The 17,500-nt window shown below is 33.1% G+C and overlaps 1 protein-coding gene across 4 annotated transcripts in view; it reads right to left on the bottom strand.

Annotated features, from left to right (window-relative positions):
* LOC137656631 (neural cell adhesion molecule 2-like) overlaps window positions 1–17,500 on the bottom strand; it is a 404,981-nt gene that overhangs the window by 92,988 nt on the left and 294,493 nt on the right. For 3 of the 4 annotated variants that reach the window (XR_011046975.1, XM_068390798.1, XM_068390801.1), the window contains exon 12: window positions 14,391–14,732. The exons of the other annotated variant lie outside the window; for it this stretch is intronic. Coding sequence is in view for 2 of the 3 variants with exons in the window: in XM_068390798.1 (XP_068246899.1) it covers window positions 14,391–14,732 (342 nt within the window). In the remaining variant the exon portion in view is untranslated. The remainder of the gene's footprint in view (window positions 1–14,390; window positions 14,733–17,500) is intronic. 4 annotated transcript variants of the gene reach the window in all.

Below are 17,500 nucleotides of genomic sequence, written 5' to 3'. Positions count from 1 at the left end.
TTAAGTGATGGAATTAAACCTTAATATGAAGGCTATGGTGGTGAAAATTATGATATAAAAGTATTTGTAAACTTCAAAAAAAGACAAATGGGAACTTTACATTCCTAGAAATATAAAGATAAAAATTTAATGTGAATTTTCAAATGCCTAACTAATTTTACAAGGCTTCACAGAACTTCATGACCGATCTTTCATACCCTCTACTCCTTTATCAAAGCTTACAATTAAATGTTTTACGGTCAGATTGGCGTCAGTGCTTTGAAAACGTCATCTCTTCTCCAAAGCAGACTAATTTGTGAAGCATACTCATTCTCTCAGAAATTGTGTTTGTTACCTGCATTGATTTTGGACTCTATTCCACTTGGACTGGCGCCTTTTTCCGTGACAAATTGTGGTTGCGATGCTCCTTCATTTCCCATGCAATGAAACAGTTTTTGCACTCCTAACCATACCTTTATTCTTATTTCGCTGATGCAGCATGCAATTCTACGGTTACAAAGGGGTTGATGCAGATTTCTCAAAACTGACCACTTTTGTGTAACCCATCTTAGGACGTGAATCTTACTCGCTCCCTTAGAAGTTTCATATTTGAAGACTACGTTGGTCTCTAATTCCAGTTCATCTCTAACTGCATCCTTCTCTATAACCACTTGAAGTGTTTTGGCTCTACCATTCTCTCCTCGGTGAAGCGTGCTTAGTGCTTCCATCCTGGTTATCCATGCCTTTCCACTTCTAAATAGGGTACTTGGGCATATTACTCTACGTTTATAGTGAATAGACAAGGACTTGATGGCATTAAAAAATCGAGGATAGATTTTTTCCGGACAAATTGTCCTCCAGATAGTTGTCAGAATAACAGAAGAATTTTATTTGCGATTCCTTATTTATTATTTGGTGTCAATACATGTTTCGTCTGACTTCGGGATTGTTTTTTCAGGACTAGATTGGTTGAATGATGTAATTACACTTTTTATGTAAGTGGCTATAGAGGTGAGAATTTTGATACAGAAGTATTTGGAAACTCCAATACTAATAAAAGGAATTATATATGGAAAATTTAGTTTCGTTTAAATATACAATTGAAAATTTAAGACCAATTTTTAAATACATTATTGACTTTTCACAAGGCTTCACATAATTTCATGACCGATCTTACAAACACTCCACTTCTTCGTTGAAGCTTACAATTCCCTATTTTATAGTCAGATTGATGTCAATGTTTAAGAAACATTATCTCTTGTTCAAAGTAGAAAAATTTGTGCAGCTTACACGCTCCCTCATATATTAGGTTTGTGATCTGCATGGATCTCAGACTGGATTCCATTTGGATCAGCACCTTTCCTTATGGCTAATTGGGATCTCGATTATCCTGCATTTTATATATAATGAAATAGTTTCTGCACTGCTATCAATGTTGTTCTTCTTCTTTCTCATCTGACACAAGAAAATTCCTAGGCTGTAAAGGGGCTGATGTAGATCTTTCAAACTAGCCTCGATTGTGCAATGTTTCTTAGGAAGTGAAGGTTTCATATTTGAACACTATGTTGTTCCTTGATTCCAGTTAATCTAGACCCGCATCTCTTTCCGTAAAAGGTTGAACTTCCTTGGCTCCATCATTCTCTCCTCGGTGCAACATCCTTTGTGCTTCCATCCTGGGTATCCAATTCCTGTCTTTTCCGAATAGGGTATCTGGGTATGTTACTTTATGTTTATAATGAATAGACAATGTCTTGGTCAAGTAAAATAAATAAAGGCTATTTCTCTTTTGACAAAGTGTCCTCCAGAGGATTTTGAGAATAGCAGAAAATATGCATCTACATTTGTTTATATGATATTTGGTCCAAGGTTGGAAATGTGTTAATTCAGATCTTTCAAAACTGGCCTCTATTGTTCGAAGCATCTAAGGAAGTGAAGGTTCTATATTTCAAGACTATGTTCTCCGTTGATTCCATTTCATATGGAACTGCATCCTTTTCCTTAACAGGTTGAACTCTCTTGGCTTCAGCATTCTCTACTAGGTGAAGCACCCTCTCCACTTTCACCCATGGTATCTATGCCCTGTCTTTTCCTAATAGTGTATTTGGACATGCTTTTTTTGTGTTTATAGTGAATAGGCAATATCTTTTTGGAATAAAAAATTAAAAATAATTTATCTCCTGGCAAACTGTCCCCATATTGTTTCGAGAATAACAGAAAAAAAAGCATTCACGTTTCTTAATTTATTACTTGGTGTCGATCTATGTTTCGACTCACTTTGGAGATAACATTGGTAGAGTGATGGATATACACTTTAATATAAAGGTTATGTTGGATGACAGTTCTATAAAAGAGTATTTGAAAACTCCAAAACTAACTAACAACAATTGATGAACGAAAAGTCTAACTCTTTTATATATAAAGAAGAATATATAAAAATCAGTTTTTAAATGCAAAAAATATTTTACATAAGGCTTTACAGATCGTCATGACATAACTTACAAGCCTTTCACCTCGTTGGAGGTTAAAATCTTTTTTTTTTTTTTTCTTAGTCAGATTGGCATCTTTTATTTAGGGACATAATCTCTTTTTCAGAGTTGTCTAATTTCTAAAGCTTACAATCTAAGCTTACACATCAGAAACTTGGAGTCCTATTAAAGCCTCAGAACATAAGCTAGCTACAATCTAGAGAGCTATGGAGAGAATAACTACCGGGAATAACACTAAGCGACAGATAAAGAACAACATGGCTATGAGAGCAAATTAAAGTAGAGAATATTTTGACAAGTAATAAAAATAAATGGACATGGGCAGTACACATAATGAGAAAGACAGATAATAGATGGTTATTACGAATACCGAAATGGATCTCAAGAGATTGTATAAGTAACAGGGGATGGAAGAGAGGATGATGAACTGATGAACTAAGAAAGTTTGAGAGTGTAGACTGGCATAGATAGACTATAAACAGATACAGTTCTGAGGCCCTTATTCATGCATTGGACTAGTAACGAATGTTGATGATATATATATATATATATATATATATATATATATATATATATATGTATGTATATATACATATATATACATATATATATATATATATATATATATATATAGATACGATATATATATATATATATATATATATATATATATATATATATATATATATATATATATATATATATACATATATATATATATATATATATATATATATATATATATATATATATATATATATATAGACAATGTCTTGGTGACGCTCAGAAATAGAAGATAGTCTCTCTCCGTACATACTGACCTCCAGTAAGTTTTCAAAATAACAGAACAAATTCAATTAAATTCTCCATTTATATTTTGGTATCAGCAAAAGTTTCAACTTTCTTCGGGGTTCCTCTTCAGGACGATATTAGTTAAGTGATGGAATTAAACCTTAATATGAAGGCTATGGTGGTGAAAATTATGATATAAAAGTATTTGTAAACTTCAAAAAAAGACAAATGGGAACTTTACATTCCTAGAAATATAAAGATAAAAATTTAATGTGAATTTTCAAATGCCTAACTAATTTTACAAGGCTTCACAGAACTTCATGACCGATCTTTCATACCCTCTACTCCTTTATCAAAGCTTACAATTAAATGTTTTACGGTCAGATTGGCGTCAGTGCTTTGAAAACGTCATCTCTTCTCCAAAGCAGACTAATTTGTGAAGCATACTCATTCTCTCAGAAATTGTGTTTGTTACCTGCATTGATTTTGGACTCTATTCCACTTGGACTGGCGCCTTTTTCCGTGACAAATTGTGGTTGCGATGCTCCTTCATTTCCCATGCAATGAAACAGTTTTTGCACTCCTAACCATACCTTTATTCTTATTTCGCTGATGCAGCATGCAATTCTACGGTTACAAAGGGGTTGATGCAGATTTCTCAAAACTGACCACTTTTGTGTAACCCATCTTAGGACGTGAATCTTACTCGCTCCCTTAGAAGTTTCATATTTGAAGACTACGTTGGTCTCTAATTCCAGTTCATCTCTAACTGCATCCTTCTCTATAACCACTTGAAGTGTTTTGGCTCTACCATTCTCTCCTCGGTGAAGCGTGCTTAGTGCTTCCATCCTGGTTATCCATGCCTTTCCACTTCTAAATAGGGTACTTGGGCATATTACTCTACGTTTATAGTGAATAGACAAGGACTTGATGGCATTAAAAAATCGAGGATAAATTTTTTCCGGACAAATTGTCCTCCAGATAGTTGTCAGAATAACAGAAGAATTTTATTTGCGATTCCTTATTTATTATTTGGTGTCAATACATGTTTCGTCTGACTTCGGGATTGTTTTTTCAGGACTAGATTGGTTGAATGATGTAATTACACTTTTTATGTAAGTGGCTATAGAGGTGAGAATTTTGATACAGAAGTATTTGGAAACTCCAATACTAATAAAAGGAATTATATATGGAAAATTTAGTTTCGTTTAAATATACAATTGAAAATTTAAGACCAATTTTTAAATACATTATTGACTTTTCACAAGGCTTCACATAATTTCATGACCGATCTTACAAACACTCCACTTCTTCGTTGAAGCTTACAATTCCCTATTTTATAGTCAGATTGATGTCAATGTTTAAGAAACATTATCTCTTGTTCAAAGTAGAAAAATTTGTGCAGCTTACACGCTCCCTCATATATTAGGTTTGTGATCTGCATGGATCTCAGACTGGATTCCATTTGGATCAGCACCTTTCCTTATGGCTAATTGGGATCTCGATTATCCTGCATTTTATATATAATGAAATAGTTTCTGCACTGCTATCAATGTTGTTCTTCTTCTTTCTCATCTGACACAAGAAAATTCCTAGGCTGTAAAGGGGCTGATGTAGATCTTTCAAACTAGCCTCGATTGTGCAATGTTTCTTAGGAAGTGAAGGTTTCATATTTGAACACTATGTTGTTCCTTGATTCCAGTTAATCTAGACCCGCATCTCTTTCCGTAAAAGGTTGAACTTCCTTGGCTCCATCATTCTCTCCTCGGTGCAACATCCTTTGTGCTTCCATCCTGGGTATCCAATTCCTGTCTTTTCCGAATAGGGTATCTGGGTATGTTACTTTATGTTTATAATGAATAGACAATGTCTTGGTCAAGTAAAATAAATAAAGGCTATTTCTCTTTTGACAAAGTGTCCTCCAGAGGATTTTGAGAATAGCAGAAAATATGCATCTACATTTGTTTATATGATATTTGGTCCAAGGTTGGAAATGTGTTAATTCAGATCTTTCAAAACTGGCCTCTATTGTTCGAAGCATCTAAGGAAGTGAAGGTTCTATATTTCAAGACTATGTTCTCCGTTGATTCCATTTCATATGGAACTGCATCCTTTTCCTTAACAGGTTGAACTCTCTTGGCTTCAGCATTCTCTACTAGGTGAAGCACCCTCTCCACTTTCACCCATGGTATCTATGCCCTGTCTTTTCCTAATAGTGTATTTGGACATGCTTTTTTTGTGTTTATAGTGAATAGGCAATATCTTTTTGGAATAAAAAATTAAAAATAATTTATCTCCTGGCAAACTGTCCCCATATTGTTTCGAGAATAACAGAAAAAAAAGCATTCACGTTTCTTAATTTATTACTTGGTGTCGATCTATGTTTCGACTCACTTTGGAGATAACATTGGTAGAGTGATGGATATACACTTTAATATAAAGGTTATGTTGGATGACAGTTCTATAAAAGAGTATTTGAAAACTCCAAAACTAACTAACAACAATTGATGAACGAAAAGTCTAACTCTTTTATATATAAAGAAGAATATATAAAAATCAGTTTTTAAATGCAAAAAATATTTTACATAAGGCTTTACAGATCGTCATGACATAACTTACAAGCCTTTCACCTCGTTGGAGGTTAAAATCTTTTTTTTTTTTTTTCTTAGTCAGATTGACATCTTTTATTTAGGGACATAATCTCTTTTTCAGAGTTGTCTAATTTCTAAAGCTTACAATCTCTCTCAGAAACTAGATTTATGATCTGCGTTGATCTCGGACTCTATTCTATTTGGATTGGTGCCTTTTTTTAAAAGAAATTGTGGTCTCGAGACTCCAGCAATTTCTATGCAATTAAAAAGTTTTTGCACCCCGATTCATGGAGTTTTACTTTTTTCCCTGGTATATATATATATATATATATATATATATATATATATATATATATATATATATATATATATATATATACCTATACCAAGGCACTCCCCCCAATTTTGGGGGGTAGCCTACATCAAACAAATGAAACAAAAAAGGGGGACCTCTCCTCTCTACGTTCCTCCCAGCCTGACAAGGGACTCAACCAAGTTCGGCTGGTACTGCTAGGGTGCCACAGCCCACCTTCCCCCATTATCCACCACAGATGAAGTTTCATAATGCTGAATCCCCTACTGCTGCTACCTCCGTGGTCATCCAAGGCACCGGATACAGCAGCAGGGCCAACCGGAACTGCGTCACAATCGCTCGCCAATCAGTCCTATTTCTAGCACACTCTCTTGCCTCTCTCACATCTATCCTCCTATCACCCAAAGCTTGCTTCACTCCATCCATCCACCCAAAACATGGCCTTCCTCTTGTACTTTTCCCTTCAACTCTTGCATTCATCACCTTCTTTAGCAGACAGCCATTTTTCCATCTTCTCAACATGGCTAAACCCCCTCAACACATTCATATTCACACGTTCTCACCCTCACTACTTCGTTCCTAACCCTATCTACTCGAGATACACCATCTATACTCCTTAGACACTTCATTTCAAACACATTCAATTTCTGTCTCTCCGTCACTTTCATTCCCCACAACTTTGATCCATACATCACAGTTGGTACAATCACTTTCTCATACAGAACTCTCTTTACATTCATGCCCAACCCTCTATTATTTACTACTCCCTTAACTGCCCTCAACACTTTGCATCCTTCATTCACTCTCTGACGTACATCTGCTTCCACTCCACCATTTGCTGCAACAAGAGATCCCAAGTACTTAAACTGATCCACCTCTTCAAGTAACTCTCCATTCAACATGATATTTAACCTCGCACCACCTTCCCTTCTTGTAAAACTCATAACCTTACTCTTACCAACATTAACTCTCAACTTCCTTCTCTCACACACCCTTCCAAATTCTGTCACTAATCAGCCAAGCTTCTCTTGCGCGTCTGCAACCAGTACAGTATCATCCGCAAACAACAACTGATTTGCCTCTCATTCATGGTCATTCCCGTCTACCAGTATCAATTCCCGTCCAAGCACTCGAGCATTCACCTCTCTCACCACTCCATCAACATACAAGTTAAACAACCACGGTGACATCACACATCCCTGTCTCAGCCCCACTCTCACCGGAAACCAATCGCTCACTTCATTTCCTATCCTAACACATACTTTACTACCTTTGTAGAAACTTTTCACTGCTTGCAACAACCTTCCACCAACTCTATATAACCTCATCACATTCCACATTGCTTCCCTATCAACTCTATCATACGGTTTCTCCAGATTCATAAACGCAACATACACCTCCTTACCGTTTGCTAAATATTTTCTCATACAGAACTATCTTTACATTCATGCCCAACCCTCTATTATTTACTACTCCCTTAACTGCCCTCAACACTTTGCATCCTTCATTCACTCTCTGACGTACATCTGCTTCCAGTCCACCATTTGCTGCAACAACAGACCCCATGTACTTAAACTGATCCACCTCCTCAAGTAACTCTCCATTCAACATGATATTCAACCTCACACCACCTTCCCTTCTCGTACATCTCATAACCTTACTCTTACCCAAATTAACTCTCAACTTCCTTCTCTCACACACCCTTCCAAATTCTGTCACTAATCAGCCAAGCTTCTCTTCCGCATCTGCAACCAATACAGTATCATCCGCAAACAACAACTGATTTACCTCCCATTCATGGTCATTCTCGTCTACCAGTCTCAATCCTCGTCCAAGCACTCGAGCATTCACCTCTCTCACCACTCCATCAACATACAAGTTAAACAACCACGGCAACATCACACATCCATGTCTCAGCCCCACTCTCACCGGAAACCAATCGCTCACTTCATTTCCAGTCCTAACACATGCTTTACTACCTTTATAGAAACTTTTCACTGCTTGCAACAACCTTCCACCAACTCTATATAACCTCATCACATTCCACATTGCTTCCCTATCAACTCTATCATAAGGTTTCTCCAGATTCATAAACGCAACATACACCTCCTTACCTTTTGCTAAATATTTCTTGCATATCTGCCTAACTGTAAAAATCTGATTCATACAACCCCTACCTCTTCTAAAACCACCCTGCACTTCTAAGATTGCATTCTCTGTTTTATCCTTAATCCTATTAATCAGTACTCTACCATACACTTTTCCAACTACAGTCAACAAACTAATACCCCTTGAATTACAGCACTCATGCACATCTCCCTTACCCTTATATAGTGGTACAATACATGCACAAACCCAATCTACTGGTACCATCGACAACACAAAACACATATTAAACAATCACACCAACCATTCAAGTACAGTCACACCCCCTTCCTTCAACATCTCAGCTCTCACATCATCCGTACCAGATGCTTTTCCTACTCTCGATTCATCTCTTGTAATCTCTCTCTCATTCTCATCTCCCATCACCGGCACCTCAACACCTTCAACAGCAATTATATCTGATTCCCTATTATCCTCAACATTCAGTAAACTTTCAAAATATTCCGCCCACCTTATCCTTAACTCCTCTCCTTTTAACAACCTTCCATTTCCATCTTTCACTGTCTCTTCAATTCTTGAACCAGCCCTCCTTATTCTCATCACTTCTTTCCAAAGCTTCTTCTTACTCTCTTCATATGATTGACCCAATCCCTGACCCCACCTCAGGTCAGCTGCCCTCTTTGCCTCACTTACCTTGCGCTTTACTTCCACATTTTTCTCTCTATATCTTCCATACTCTACACTATTACTCTGCGCACATTCTATAAAAGCCCTCTTATTCTCTTCATATGAATGACCCAATCCCTGACCCCACCTCAGGTCAGCTGCCCTCTTTGCCTCACTTACTTGCGCTTTACTTCCACATTTTTCTCTCTATATCTTCCATACTTCTCTACACTATTACTCTGCACTCATTCTTCAAAAGCCCTCTTTTTCTCTTCCACTTTAACCTTTACTCCTTCATTCCACCATTGACTGCCCTTCCTCATGCTGCCTCCAACAAACTTCTTGCCACACACATCACTTGCAGTCCCAACAACATTTTCTTTTACTAACTTCCACTCCTCCTCTAAATTACCAGTTTCTCTTTACTTTCCCTTCGTCATATGCCATTTTCAACCTTTCTTGATATTTACTTTTTACCACTGGTTTTATTAGCTCTTCAACCCTCAATAGCTCCCTTTTACATCCACCTACTCTATTCCCCCAATCTTTTGCTACAACTAATTTTCCTTCCACCAAAAAATTATCAGACATACCGTTAGCCATACCCCTAAACACGTGCATGTCTTTCAATCTTCCAAGCATTCTTTTAGTTGTCAACACATAATCCATTAACGCCCTTTCTACCACTCTTCCATTTGCCTCTCTTACCTATGTATACTTGTTTTTATCTTTCTTTATGAAAAAGCTAGAGCTTATCACAATCTCTTGCTCAACACACATATCTACCAGTCTCTCACTACTCTCATTTTCACCTGGTACACCATACTTCCCAATGATAGCTTCTACCTCTCCAGCACCCACTCTAGAATTTAAGTCACCCGTGACAACTACATAATTCCTTCTACCCCGTCCTTCTACACACCTAGTTACTTGATTCCAGAACTCATTCCGCTCTTCTTCACTTTTCTCACAACCTGGCCCATACACACTGACAAAAGCCCAACATTCCCTACCCAACCTAACCCTTACCCATATTAACCTAGATGATATCTCCTTCCATTCCACTGCTTTACCTGTAATCCATGCACTCAGCAATAAAGCCACACTTTCTCTTGCTCTTCCCCTTTCAATCCCAGACACTCTACCAGACATTTCACCAAATATCACTTCACCTTTCCCTTTTATCTTTGTCTCACACAAAGCCAATTTATCCATCCTTTTATTCCTAAACATACTTCTAATCTCACATTTATTACTCTCTATCGTACTACATCCACGCACTCTCAAACACCCCAAAACTAGAGTGCGGAGAGCAGTCACTCTCCCCCAAGCTCTACCTCTTCGATGTCTCACAGGATTATAATACAGGAGAGGGAGTTCCCAGCCCCCTCGTCCCGTCCCTTTTAGTCACCTCCTACGAGACGCAGGGATACGTTGGCGCTATTCTAATTGTTTTGAGGCCCCCGCTGCTATAAAATCTTACATTTACTTACACACACACACATATATATATATATATATATATATATATATATATATATATATATATATATATATATATATATATATATATATACATATATATACAGTATATATACATATATTTACTGTATATATATATGTATATATATTCTTATATATATAAATATATATATACACACACACATATATATATGTATAAATGTATATGTATATATATACACACATATATATGTATATATATATGTATATATATATATATATATATATATATATATATGTAAATATTACCCACGAACGGCATTTAATACCGAATTCTATCTTGGGAATATATATCCACTTGGAATTCATTTTATGGTAACAGCTGCTGGCCGGGTGGAGATTCGAACCCCCACCTTTGGCCCGGAAACTATGCCAGCAACGGCACTACCGACTTGATATATATATATACACACACACATATATATATATATATATATATATATATATATATATATATATATATATATATATATATATATATATATATATATATATATATATTATTTTTATTAACTGCTAAGCTACAACCGTAGTTGGAAAAGCAGGACGCTATAAGCCCAGTTGCACCAACAGGGAAAATAGCACAGTGAGGAAAGGAAACAAGGGAAAATAAAATATTTTAATAAAAGTAACAACATTAAAATAAATATTTCCTAAATAAACTATGAAGACATTAACATAACAAGAGGAAGAGAAATGAGATAGAATATAGTGTACCCTCAAGCAAGAGAACTCTAACCCAAGACAGGGGAAGACCATGACACAGAGGCTATGACACTACCCAAGACTAGAGAATAATGGTTTGATTTGGGAGTGTCCTTCTCCTAGAAGGGCTGCTTACCATAGCTAAAGAGTCTCTTCTACCCTTACCAAGAGGAAAGTAGCCACTGAACAATTATAGTGCAGAAGTTAACCCCTTGGGTGAAGAAGAATTGTTTGGTAATCTCAGTGTTGTCAGGTGTATGAGGACAGAGGAAAATCTGTAAAGAATAGGCCAGACTATTAGGTGTATGTGTAGGCAAAGGGAAAGAACCGTAACAAGAGAGAGGGATTCAAAGTAGTACTGTTTGGCCAGTCACAGGACCCCATAACTCTTTAGCGGTAGTATCTCAACGGTATTGTTTTTCTGGAGTTTACTATGAAAATGTTTTTGGTATGTCTATTGATAAACCTTTGTCATCTTTTTTTCATCCAACATATATTGTATATGGAGTTTTTTTCGAAACTAGGTTAATATATTCAGTTTGGCCCTCCAAATCTGTTTGGTATCAGTATTCAAGAAAAAAACTTCAATCTCGGGGATTTTCTATCAGTCATTAATTAATCCATAAAATTCACTTTAGAAAATTATCAAAATAACAGTATCCCTTTCTTTCAGATGTTATGATACACATGCAGATAAATTTATGTTTTCTATACATAAAAAGTCAACAAATAAATTTTCATTAATACATTTGTATTCAGGTTATTTAAAAAGATGTAGAATTCATTTTTCCTCTGTGTACCTTAGTACATAAATGATGAGTTTACTAAATTTGAAGAGGTTACTTCTAGTCCCTACTCTCACAATTTTTTATAACACTGCACGAATAAAGCTAAGAAGTTTCTTTATTGTACATTTAGAGAAAAAAAGGAAAATATGAGTAATTATCTTTTTTTTTGCCATTTCGCGATTGACTTTCTTAGATAGCATAGCAATCTTGATAAAAAAAAAAAAACAGATATAAGGGTAGTCTTTATATATAGTTGTACTTAAAAAAAATGCATATCTATTAAGAATTCCTCTGGAAATAATAATAATATATTATATAGTATTCATTTTTTATATTGTTACTTGTTCTATGTATGCTAATTGTACAAAGATATATGTCGGAGTAGAAAATGCATTAGATAGCACTCTCTAGGGGATCTGTTAATAATATTTAGCCTCCCACTAGTTAGAATATTGACACATAATCGGCTGGTCAGAACGAGTAAAATAATTCACATAATTGAAATAATTCATATGATATTAATTGTTAAAAAAATGTCATAAACGCAAAAAAAGTTAGTATTTATTTGCTTATGTTCAGAAAGAGGAAAATCTATCATAAATATATATCCTATACAAACATGAGGAGGCAAAAACCAAATAACATATTTTTAATGAGTGTTCGGTATGTGAGTCTAAGAACACATACATCATTAACTATATTGCTATTTTCATCTGCCTTAGAACTAATAATTTCATCTCCCCTAGTGATAGAATTTTCTTACTTGCTGTTAAACTCAGAAAAAAAACCTATTATATCTGTTTTCTTATTTTCTTTCCCAATTGAGCTATTTTTGATGATAGAGCCCTTGGGCTTATACCATCCTGCTTTCCCATCTAAGACTTCAGCTTGGGTAATAATAATAATAATAATAATAATAATAATAATAATAATAATAATAATAATTAATAATAATAATAATAATAATAATAATAATAATAATAATAATAATAATAATAATAATAATAATAACGTGCATCTGTATATTTACTTTATTCATATATGGAATATTATTACGAATGGTTGATTGATATATATTTTGAAGGGCACAGTAAGATGATGGTGTTCGGTGTTACGAGCATTCAGTCAAATATGTTATTATACAGCTGAATAACAAGATCCATTCAAGGGAAGAAGAGACTGAAGAGTAGGATATTCAAGACCATTAACCATAATAGCTTTAGCAGTGCTTTGCTTATAATCATGTACAGTTAATCTTTAATTCAAATCTGATACGAAATACTTATGTATAACACCTCGATTATTAACATGTAACGGGAACATATATATACATACACACACACATATATATATATATATATATATATATATATATATATATATATATATATATATATATATACATATAAATATATATATATATATATATATATATCTATATATATATATATAGATATATATAGATATATATATATATAGATATAGATATATATATATATATATATATATATCCACACACATATGTAAGCATTTAATTATTTAATCCAAAATGAGTGCTAAATAAGATAAATAATAATGAAATTATACAAATAAACAGAAGGCGTATAATAAAAATATGTATCTTAGAGCTTAAAACTTACAAGCTTAAACGTGGCTTTTCATAATAAGATTTTTTTTTTATAGTTATTTACTAACATTTCGTTATTTGTTTCATATACTTTTTACTAAATACTGATAAAACTTTTAAATATAACTAATATCTTCATTGCTATTAAAACGTTTGCTATCAATATATAGATATAAATAAATATATATATATATATATATATATATATATATATATATATATATATATATATACGTATATATATGTATACTGTATATATATATATATATATATATATATATATATATATATATATATATATATATATATATATATATATATATATATATAATATAGATATAGATATATGCTGTAGATATATATATATATATATATATTTATATACATATATATATATATATATATATATATATACAAATATATATATACATATATTTATATATATTTATATTAACATATATATATATACTGTATATATATATTTATATATATTTATATTAACATTTATATATATATAATATGTATAATATGATATATATATATAATATTATATATATATATATATATATATATATATATATATATATATATATATATATATATGCATATATATATATATATATATATATATGCATATATATATATATATATGCATATATACATATATATATATATATATATGAGAGAGAGAGAGAGAGAGAGAGAGAGAGAGAGAGAGAGAGAGAGCTAATAATTTAAGGCGTCTAATGTTTCGGGAATTAGGTCTCTAAAGATCATTATATATATTTTTTCAATCCCATATTTGTCAACACTAACCAGGACTGGTTCTCTTCTCTGCGACGTCCTTTAGGGTGACGATGGCCATCCGCATTGCATCACTTTGACCCTTCTTGTTCACACCCATGATCGTTAGGACGTATTCCGTTCCCGGTTCCAGTCCCGTGAGGAGGAACTCTGGCTTTGGTGAGGTGGAAGTATTGGCCAGGACCCTAGGAGCCTCTTTCTTTTTATCATAAGCACGTGTTTGTGCTCTTGCATGGCTGACACGCAGCATAAATGTCTGCTCCATTCCTCCATCCCATCCAGCCTGACACCTTATTGAAGCGCTAGCGGAGGTAACGTTGTCAACTGTACAGTTGTTGACGGGATCAGGAGCAGCTGTGTGGACAAACAAGAACAAACATGAGAGAAATAGAAGGGGGGATTGAGTGAGTCAGCGAAAATAAGAGATGAAATGCTTTGGAAGAAAAAAGTGAATATAAGAAAAGTTAGAAATTATTGCCACTCAGCCTAATTTTTTTTTAGACAATCAGTTTTTCCTTCCAGTTTTACTAAAAAGATACTTGATAATTGCTTTATTCTAGTTTTATTGAATCTGAAGCGGAAATATTCAAAGTATGCCACTCTATAAATATGGTTATCACCATCTTATGTAAGAAATGGAGGTTCTACGTTCTCAAAGATATATATATATATATATATATATATATATATATATAGATATAGATATAGATATAGATATAGATATATATATATATATATATATATACATATATATATATATGTGTGTGTGTGTGTGTGTGTGTGAGTGTGTGTGTGTGATCAGCAAAGCTGCACAAGATAGAACCCCCCCGTTCCAGGTTAGTTTGCTGTGAGGGATCAGACGAAAATCTCGCATCATCACCATTCAGCACTGGCAAGCGTTGTAAAGAAAACTGGCCAAATCCCAGACATGAGTTGACATAACTGGGCCTGTGTCCTGCAGTGGACATGAAAAGGTTGCATCTGTTGTTGCAGTTTTTGTTTTTGGTGTTGTTGTTGTTGTAGTTATTATTGTTATTGTTGCTGTTGTTGCTGTATACATACACACAGAGACACAGACACACATATATATATATATATATATATATATATATATATATATATAGGTATATATATATATGTATATATATACATATATATATATATATATGTATATATATATATATATATATATATATATATATATATATATATATATATATATATATATATATATATATATATATATATATATATATATATATATATATATATACAGTATGCTCTTTGGACACAACTTCTTTCAAATGCAATTTTCATTGAAAGCTATAGCCTTCTTAGCGTCACAATGTGTTTCCTACAGTAATCCTTGTATTTCCTCAGCTTTTTTAGCTTTTGGCGGCCAAGCCACGTCTTGAAACCTGAAGAAGTTGAGGAAATACGAGGATTCCTATAGGAAACACTGACGCCTCTAAGGCTATCGCTTTTACTATATATATATATATATATATATATATATATATATATATATATATGTGTGTGTGTGTGTGTGTGTGTGTATACATATATATATATATATATATATATATATATATATATATATATATATATATATATAAATTCATACATATATGCATATATAAATATATACATACATATGTATATATATATATATATATATATATATATATATATATATATATATATATATATCATGTGATATTTTGAAGCGTTAGTTAATCTTCTTTTAGTGATTAATAGACTAAGTGTGTAATACTATTATTCTTTCATAATGTACTCTAGTTTTAGAAATAATAATTCAGTAGCAATTCGGAGGTTCTAAAAATTATGTATTACGATACATCAGTAAATTTATTCACTCTTCAGGAATCAGACCAATAGAAACTTTTCATGAATACACGAAATATTGGCTATTATTCCAATAAGATATTGCAGTGATATATCGTGTTCTTCCTTGTTATATAATGCGTATTCATATAAAAATATAAAGTTTAAGTATCAAAAAGACATTCAAGTAAAAAATAATGAACTAAAGGCTAATAATTAAATCTATATATCTTTCTTTCTAGCAATATATATATATATATATATATATATATATATATATATATATATATATATATATATATATATATATATCATCTTATCTTACTTCTGTTGCCCCTATGGAATGCATAGGGCCTCAAAATGAATTCACTCCATATGTCTTTTTCATGCGCCATCTCCTTGAAATCACCCAATTCTCAGATAAAATCTCCCTTCACCTTGTCATCAGCCATATGTTTCTTTTGATCTACCACGTCTTCTACTGCAGAACGGCCTCCCGCCCATGTACATCCTGAACAAACCTACCCTTCCTTTTTAAAATATGCCTAAAATATCTCCATTTTGATAATATCACTTTTTCATACACATTAGCCACCCCTGCCACCTCACAAAATGCCGCTTTTGTTATATGCTGCTGCCAATTAATTGCCAAAATCCTTCTCAATGCTTTATTATAAAAGTCAAGAAATTTAGCATCAGTTGTTACAGTGCTGTACCATGACTGGTGCCCATAAGTTAACATCGATCTTACATGAAAAATGCATATTTTGATTTTGCTTTGAACTAATATTGAATTTGACCTCCAAATTAATTTTTAGTATACCGATGGCTAGTTTTTCCCTCCCTATTCACCACCTGAATTCTGTAACTAGTGATCCATTACTGGTAATGATGATTCCTAAATATTTGAAAAAAGAGTTTGGATTGGTTAATATTAGTACCCCGATAAGGCAGTTCGTCTGATTTCCACTTTGAATCTGAATGACCTCAGTCATTCTCTGGTATATGGAGTTATTTTTAATCTAGGTTAATTCTTTCAGTGAGATCCTCCCAATTTTTTTGGTATTGATATGTTGAGTTTGTTCTAGGTATTTTAGAGGAAAATTTCAATCTTGAGGGTTTTGTTTCAATTATTAATTCATTGATAGCATCTATACAATTTACTCTAGAAAATGAAAGAAATAACATTATCCCATTTCTAGACGTCATAATAATTAGACAAATAAATAAATCTAAGTTCTCCATATATAAAAAGCCTACCAATATTTTTTCATATA

Source organism: Palaemon carinicauda, chromosome 17 (genome assembly GCF_036898095.1).
Source record: "Palaemon carinicauda isolate YSFRI2023 chromosome 17, ASM3689809v2, whole genome shotgun sequence".
Taxonomy (NCBI): Eukaryota; Metazoa; Arthropoda; class Malacostraca; order Decapoda; family Palaemonidae; genus Palaemon; species Palaemon carinicauda.
The sequence above is the reverse complement of the archived record's forward strand: the minus strand, read 5'-3'. Positions and strand labels throughout refer to the sequence as shown.